Source organism: Heteronotia binoei, chromosome 2 (assembly GCF_032191835.1).
Source record: "Heteronotia binoei isolate CCM8104 ecotype False Entrance Well chromosome 2, APGP_CSIRO_Hbin_v1, whole genome shotgun sequence".
Lineage (NCBI taxonomy): Eukaryota > Metazoa > Chordata > Lepidosauria > Squamata > Gekkonidae > Heteronotia > Heteronotia binoei.
The window spans coordinates 3,020,724-3,028,463 of record NC_083224.1 but is presented as its reverse complement, the minus strand read 5'-3'; the positions used below and the strand labels follow the sequence as shown (position 1 = coordinate 3,028,463).

The window sequence follows — 7,740 nt, the reverse complement described above, 5'->3', positions numbered from 1 at the left end:
GACTGGAGGGGCCACTGGCCTGATCCAACAGGGCTTCTCTTATGTTCTTATGTTTGGGGCAGTGATGCTCTGTATTCTTGGTGCTTGGGGGGCACAGTGGGAGGGCTTCTGGTGTCCTGGCTCCATTGATGGACCTCCTGATGGCACCTGGGCTTTTTGGCCACGTGTGGCACAGAGTGTTGGACTGAGGGGGCATTGGCCTGATCCAACATGCCTTCTCTTATGTTCTTATGTGACACAGAGTGTTGGACTGGAGGGGCTACTGGCCTGATCCAACAGGGCTTCTCTTATGTTCTTATGTGACACAGAGTGTTGGACTGGATGGGCCACTGGCCTGATCCAACACGGCTTCTCTTATGTTCTTATGAGACACAGAGTGTTGGACTGGAGGGGAAACTGGCCTGATCCAACAGGGCTTCTCTTATGTTCTTATGTGACACAGAGTGTTGGACTGGAGGGGCCATTGGCCTGATCCAACAGGGCTTCTCTTATGTTCTTATGTGACACAGTGTTGGACTGGAGGGGCCACTGGCCTGATCCAACGGGGCTTCTCTTATGTTCTTATGTGACACAGAGTGTTGGACTGGAGGGGCCATTGGCCTGATCCAACAGGGCTTCTCTTATGTTCTTATGTGACACAGAGTGTTGGACTGGAGAGGGCACTGGCCTGATCCAACAGGGCTTCTCTTATATGACACAGAGTGTTGGACTGGAGGGGCCACTGGCCTGATCCAGCAGGGCTTCTCTTATGTTCTTATGTGACACAGAGTGTTGGGCTGGATGGGCCATTGGCCTGATCCAACAGGGCTTCTCTTATGTTCTTATGTGACACAGAGTGTTGGACTGGAGAGGGCACTGGCCTGATCCAACAGGGCTTCTCTTATATGACACAGAGTGTTGGACTGGAGGGGGCCACTGGCCTGATCCCACAGGGCTTCTCTTATATGACACAGAGTGTTGGACTGGAGGGGCCACTGGCCTGATCCAACAGGGCTTCTCTTATATGACACAGAGTGTTGGACTGGATGGGGCACTGGCCTGATCCCACAGGGCTTCTCTGATGTTCTTCTGTGACACAGAGTGTTGGGCTGGATGGGCCATTGGCCTGATCCAACAGGGCTTCTCTTATGTTCTTAACTAGTCGTCACTGAAAGTCCCATCCTTCGTTCATTTGCCTACTTCCCTTTTACAGGCCATCACCGTAGTCTGCAGCAGCGAGGTCCGCCGTTTAAACCACGTACTGTGTGGAGTGCTATTTCCTCATGTCTGCTCCTAGCAGGAGGCCCTGTATGAGCCTTCCTTGAGAATGGGGAGGCTCCAGACTGTGCTGCCTCTGTTTGGTGTAGCCAGAGCTTGCAGAGACATTCCAAACTGACACCTGACGTTGACCGAGCTCTCCAGTAGTAATGAACTCCAGCAAGCAGATGCCCTTCTATCGCTTACACAGGCATGTATGACCACAGATGCCACAGAAGTTCTGACAAGTACCACATGCGCCAGGACGGTCCACAGCCATGAGAGACAGCGTGAACCTTTGCCTCAGGACTCCCTGCTCTGCGATTTGAGGCTTTTTGGAGCTCTCAGAAGGTGCCTTCTGTTTAGAGTTCCAAGTCCAATTCAAGAAATATCTGTAGACTTTGAAGGTGGAGCCAGGAGACACTGGGGGCGGAGCCAGGAGACACTGAGGGTGGAGCCAGGAGACACTGGGGGTGGAGCCAGGAGCAAGGGTGTGACAAGAATAACTGAACTCCAAAGGGAGTTCTGGCCATCACATTTAAAGGGACCGCACACCTTTTAAATGCCTTCTCTCCTTTGGAAATAATGTAGGGGCACCTTTTTGGGGGCTCATAGAATTCGACCCCCTGGTCCAATCCTTTTGAAACCTGGAAGGTCTTCTGAGGAAGGGCATCAGACGCTACGTGGCAAAAAGCAGCTCCCTGGAGCCCCAGATACCTACAGATCAATTCTCCATTAACCCCTATGGGAATCGGTCTCCAAAGGGAATAATGGGATGCCCAGCAGGCATTTCCCTCCCCACCCCAGCTTACTGATGACCCTGGGGATCTCAGCGGGAAATGGGACCACGGAAGTAAGGAAACTGTGCAATGACACTCTCGCTCCGTGTAGAAAAAATATATGCAATTATATTCAGTCTTTTCTAAAACATATCCAAAACATCTCCTCTTGTAAATATCTCAATGGTACGGACAAAAACCCATCTTGAGCATAACACTCCTACTGTCCAAACAATACAAAATTAATTAAAGCCCAACGAATCATAAAAAAGAACCGGTCCATTTCGTTTCGGGAAGAACCAGGGGACTGTTGTTTATATTTATGGGTTCCGTCGTGTCGTAGCACTGCATTTCCTATCCTGGCCTTCCAAATTGATATTTTATATGAAACGCCACTGCCAGTCTCCATCCTGCAGCAAAGCAAGCCGTTTGGCAGAAGAGCTTTTCTTTTGGCCCAAAGAAAAGGCATCAAATCACTTGGCAAGGCAGCAAATTGAAAGTAAATGAACTTCCAGGACTGGCCCATTAACTAGAGCAATGCAACTGTACCACGCTGGGTGGAATATACACTCCAGCAATTTCATTTTGGACACAGTTAATTTACAGAATAAAGTTGGGGGGGGGGGCGGGTTATGGTTGTTTTTCTAACCATGTTCCTGGTTCTTCTTCAGCTTCTCCTGGCTTTAAGACAATGTGGATGACATCAGTGCAATATTGGCCGATGGCTCCACCTGGTGGCCACACCTTGACAAGAGAGCTCTCGTTTGCCTCCCGTCTTTCCCCTCCCATGCCTACCAGAAGGGGCCCAGCGTTGGCATCCTGCGGAGAGTAGCTCCCTGGGTAATCGTCATCGTCTTCCTCTTGTATCTGCTGAAACGTCCGCTTCAAGGACTTCTTCTCCTCTGTAACTGAGGAGAGAGAGAGAGAGACACGGATCTAGTTAAAGAGAGGCAAGAGACTTTTCCAACAGCGCTCGTGCGAGAACGTACATCGTGTCCGGTGCTGCTTCGCCTTCTGTGCAAGGAACGTGCCTCATTGAAAGCAGCCCTTCAAAGAGGTATGCCAAGCCACCTCCATGTACCTGAATCAGGCTGAGATACAAATCTGCCTCCGAGCTCTTTGAGAAGACGACTGCAGATTTATATTCCCACCCTTCTCTCTGAATCAGAGACTCAGAGCGGATTACAATCTCCTTTATCTTCTCTCCCCATAACAGACACCCTATGAGGTGGGTGGGGCTGAACGGGCTCTCACAGCAGCTGCCCTTTCAAGGACCGTTCTTACAATCTCCTATATCTTCTTCCCCCCCCACAGCAGACACCCTATGAGGTGGTTGAGGGCTGGAGAGGGCTCTCACAGCAGCTGCCCCGTCAAGGAAGGAAGAAGACTACAGATTTATACCTTACTCTTCTCTCTGAATCAGAGACTCAAGAGCGGCTTACAATCTCCTATATCTTCTCCCCCCCACAACAGACACCCTGTGAGGTGGGTGGGGCTGAGAGGGCTCTCCCGGCAGCCTGCAGGGTAAAAATTAGTGGCAAAGGGAATGAACTATGATATGGGAAGCCATTAGATCAGGGGTGTCAAACATGCAGTCCAAGGGCCGAATCAGGCCCCCGGAAGAAGACGACGACTGCAGATTTATACCTCGTCCTTCTCTCTCCTATACACAGGACACAGAGTGACACAGAGTGTTGGACTTGATGGGCCGTTGGCCTGATCTAACATGGCTTCTCTTATGTTCTCTGAACCAGAGACTCAGAGCAGCTCACAATCACCCTTTATCTTCTCCCCCTCACAGCAGACACCCTGTGAGGTGGGTGGGGCTGAGAGGGCTCTCCCAGCAGCTGCAAGTGGCGTGAGTGAGTGAGGAATCAAACCTGGTTCTCCCAGGTAAGAGTCCCAAGCACTTAACCACTACACCAAACTGGAGGAGGAAAAACCCGTGCTCCATTTCCTCCGGGTGAATTCTGCACTGACGTAAACGGCATCTGTATTTAAGGGGACCTGCCTGACCAGCACCGTTACGCCCCCCCCCCACCTCTCCGCCATCTACAAGCACTGCCTATACAAGCTTGAGCATCACAAATGCGCTGCTCATCGAGGAGGCAGTCCTGCCCCACAACTCCCCCAGGAACCACGCACGGAGCTTCCTTGGCCTGAATCAGAGCCTTAGTCTATCCAGGCCAGCATAGTCTGCTCAGACTGAGAGGGGCTTCCCAGAGCCTCAGGCAGAGAAGGTTTTGTCACATCACCTGCTGCCCGGTCCTTTTAACCGGAGATGCTGAAGACTTGAACCTGGGACCTTCTGCAAGCCAAGCAGAGGCTCTTCCACTGAGCCACGGTCTCAGGCTGAGGTCCGTCACATCAACTACTGTCTGGTCTTTTTAACGGGAAATGCTGGGGGATTGAACCTGGGACCTTCTGCATGCCAAGCAGAGGTTCTTCCACTGAGCTGAGGTCCGTCACATCAACTACTGTCTGGTCTTTTTAACGGGAAATGCTGGGGGATTTGAACCTGGGGACCTTCTGCATGCCAAGCAGAGGTTCTTCCACTGAGCCATGGTCTCAGGCTGAGGTCCGTCACATCAACTACTGTCTGGTCTTTTTAACGGGAAAATGCTGGGGGATTGAACCTGGGACCTTCTGCACACCCAGCAGATGCTCCGGCACGAGCCACAGCCCATCCCAAAACACTCAAAGTTGCCTTATAACGAATCACACCACTGGTGCCGAGCCACTGCCAGTTGCTTGATGGAGGCGTGCCTCTATTTTATACCTCTCTGATTGGTAGCAGCAGCCTCTGATATCAGAGATGGAGCTCTCCACGGGTTCATCTGGAAGGGCATGCAGAAGGTCCCCGGTTCGACCCCCCAGCATCTCTCCTGTTAAAAGGACCAGGCAGGAGGGGATGTGAAAGGCAACCCTACAAGGTTGCCAAAGGTGACCTTTAGCTAATCGAGCGACCTTGAACTTCACACATCTTGTAGGGTGGCAGGTCCAACAAGGCAAGGCCAACAGAGGGCAATTTCTCTCCGCGATGTTCCCTCCCCTCCTTCCCAAAGAGGTGCAACTCAAAAAGGTTGCATCTAATATTTTAAGTACTAGCGGGCTCAAATACAAATGCGTTTACAAATACAAACACAAAGCTGGCTCAGTTGCAAAATACAAAGTTTTACTTGTCCTACAAAAACCCAACACAGCCCCAAAAGTAGATCTATTTTATTACTGTGCAGGGAGCAGAAAAGCTGGCAATTTAAGAACATAAGAGAAGCCATGTTGGATCAGGCCAATGGCCCCTCCAGTCCAACACTCTGTGTCACACAGTGGCCAATGTGTGTGTGTGTACACACACACAAACACACACACATACTGTTGCTAATAGCTACTGATGGACCTCTGCTCCATATTTTTATTCAATCCCCTCTTAAAGCTGGCTATGCTTGCAGCCGCCGCCACCTCCTGTGGCAGTGAATTCCACATGTTAATCACCCTATGGGTGAAGAAGGACTTCCTTTTATCTGTTTTAACCCGACTGCTCAGCAATTTCACTGAATGCCCACGAGTTCTTGTATTGTGAGAAAGGGAGAAAAGGTCTTCTTTCTCTGCTTTCTCCATCCCATGCATAATCTTAAGAACATAAGAGAAGCCATGTTGGATCAGGCCAATGGCCCATCCAGTCCAACACTCTGTGTCACACAGTGGCCAATGTGTGTGTGTACAAACACACATATATACTGTAGCTAATAGCCACTGATGGACCTCTGCTCCATATTTTTATCCAATCCCCTCTTGAAGCTGGCTATGCTTGTAGCCGCCGCCACCTCCTGTGGCAGTGAATTCCACATGTTAATCACCCTTTGGGTGAAGAAGTACCGTACTTCCTTTTATCCGTTTTAACCCGACTGCTCAGCGATTTCACCGAATGCCCACGAGTGCTTGTATTGTGATAAAGGGAGAAAAGTACTTCTTTCTCTACCTTCTCCATCCCATGCATAATCTTGTCAACCTCTATCATGTCACCCCGCAGTCGACGTTTCTCCAAGCGAAAGAGAAACATCGACTGCGGGGTGACACAACAGAGGTTTACAAGATGTTAATATCAGTTCCTCCGTGGTCCCAGTAATCCATCACGTCATCATTGCAGGAGAGGGACGGCTTTACTGGGAGTTGCCGAATGTCAAGGAAGCCTCATCTGTGAGTGTGCTCAAGTGGGAAGCCCCTGCCTCCCCAGCAGCCTCCTTGCCAATGCTGCAAAGGAAGGGGGGGTTCCTCTGCTAAGCCCTCTGGAAGCCTCAACGAGCCACCGGATGGCTCCTGTTCAGGCAGCGGCTGGAAAGAAATCCACGCTCTGCTTTCCCAATCTGTGCTTATTCCATCTTAATCCTACCAAACGGCCCCACGCCTGCCAGAAGCTGTTTTCCTAGAACCGCCATCTGCTTGCTGAAAGGTGTTGGCACATTCCCCAACAATACTGTTCAGGTAAGCGTGTCAACACTAGAGACGCGCTGCTACGTTGCAGGGTGTTTTGCGGCGCGTTCCAGAGCAAAGCTAGCTGAGGAAGAGCTACTGCCGTGAAGCGCCGAGACAAGAAGCAGGGCGGGGAGGGTACAAATAGCGGCAAAGGGAATGAACCATGATCTGGGAAGCCGTTAGATCGGGGGTGACAAACATGCAGTCCAACGGCTGCAGATTTATACCCCGCCCTTATCTCTGAATCAGAGACTCAGAGTGGCTTACAATCTCCTTCATCTTCCTCCCCCACAACAGACACCCTGTGAGGTGGGTGGGGCTGAGAGAGCTCTCCCAGCAGCTGCCCTTTCAAGGACAACCTCTGCCAGAGCTATTCCTGACCCAAGGCCATTCCAGCAGCTGCAAGTGGAGGAGTGAGGAATCAAACCTGGTTCTCCCAGATAAAAAGAAGACTGCAGGTTTATACCCTACCCTTCTCTCTGCATCAGAGACTCAGAGTGGCTTACAATCTCCTTTATCATCTTTTCCCACAACAGACACCCTGTGAGGTGGGTGGGGCTGAGAGAGCTCTGACAGAAGCTGCCCTTTCAAGGACAGCTCTGCCAGAGTTCTGGCTGACCCAAGGCCATTCCAGCAGGTGCAAGTGGAGGAGTGGAGAATCAAACCCAGTTCTCCCAGATAAGAGTCCGCACACTTCACCACTACACCAAACTGGCTCCTATCAGGCCCCCGAGCAACTGGCTATCATCTGCTTCCTTCTCCCTCTCTCTTGCTTCCTTCTGCACCTCAGCTTGCTTTGCAAGGCTTGCTCAATTGCACAGGAGCTACAAAGCAAACCCTCTATTTTCTCCATTGGCTGAGGCTCCTCCCTTCAGGAGGAAGAGGGATGAGGCAGAGTTTGTTGTTCCAGGCTCTCTCAATTGTATAGCAGAGCTACTGAGCCAAACCTCTCTTCCTTATATTGCCTGAGGCTCCCGCACAAGTCCCCCGAGGAAAGAAGGAAAGAGTCACAGTTTCCTTTGCCCAGTTCCCTGGATCCCATGGGAGAAATACAAAGAAAGCACCTTTAAGGCCAACAAGTGCTAGCATTTTAAGCAAGTTTCTATCTCTGCAACCTAATTTTAAATAGCTATAAACATGGCCCAGCGTGACATGGCCCGACCCAACAAGGTCTCATTTATGTCAGATCTGGCCCTCATAATAATTAAGCTCAACACCCCAGCATTAGATAGAACCTCCGCATTAAGGGAAA

General features: G+C 50.8%; 1 protein-coding gene across 4 annotated transcripts in view; it reads right to left on the bottom strand.

Annotated features, from left to right (window-relative positions):
- Window positions 1–7,740, bottom strand: part of RPRD1B (regulation of nuclear pre-mRNA domain containing 1B) — an 81,055-nt gene that overhangs the window by 48,981 nt on the left and 24,334 nt on the right. Inside the window, exon 4 of one of the 4 annotated variants that reach the window (XM_060263921.1) lies at window positions 2,811–2,923. The exons of 2 other annotated variants lie outside the window; for them this stretch is intronic. In XM_060263921.1, the coding sequence (XP_060119904.1) occupies window positions 2,811–2,923 (113 nt within the window). The remainder of the gene's footprint in view (window positions 1–2,810; window positions 2,924–7,740) is intronic. One more of the 4 variants, XM_060263913.1, reaches the window with a different exon arrangement.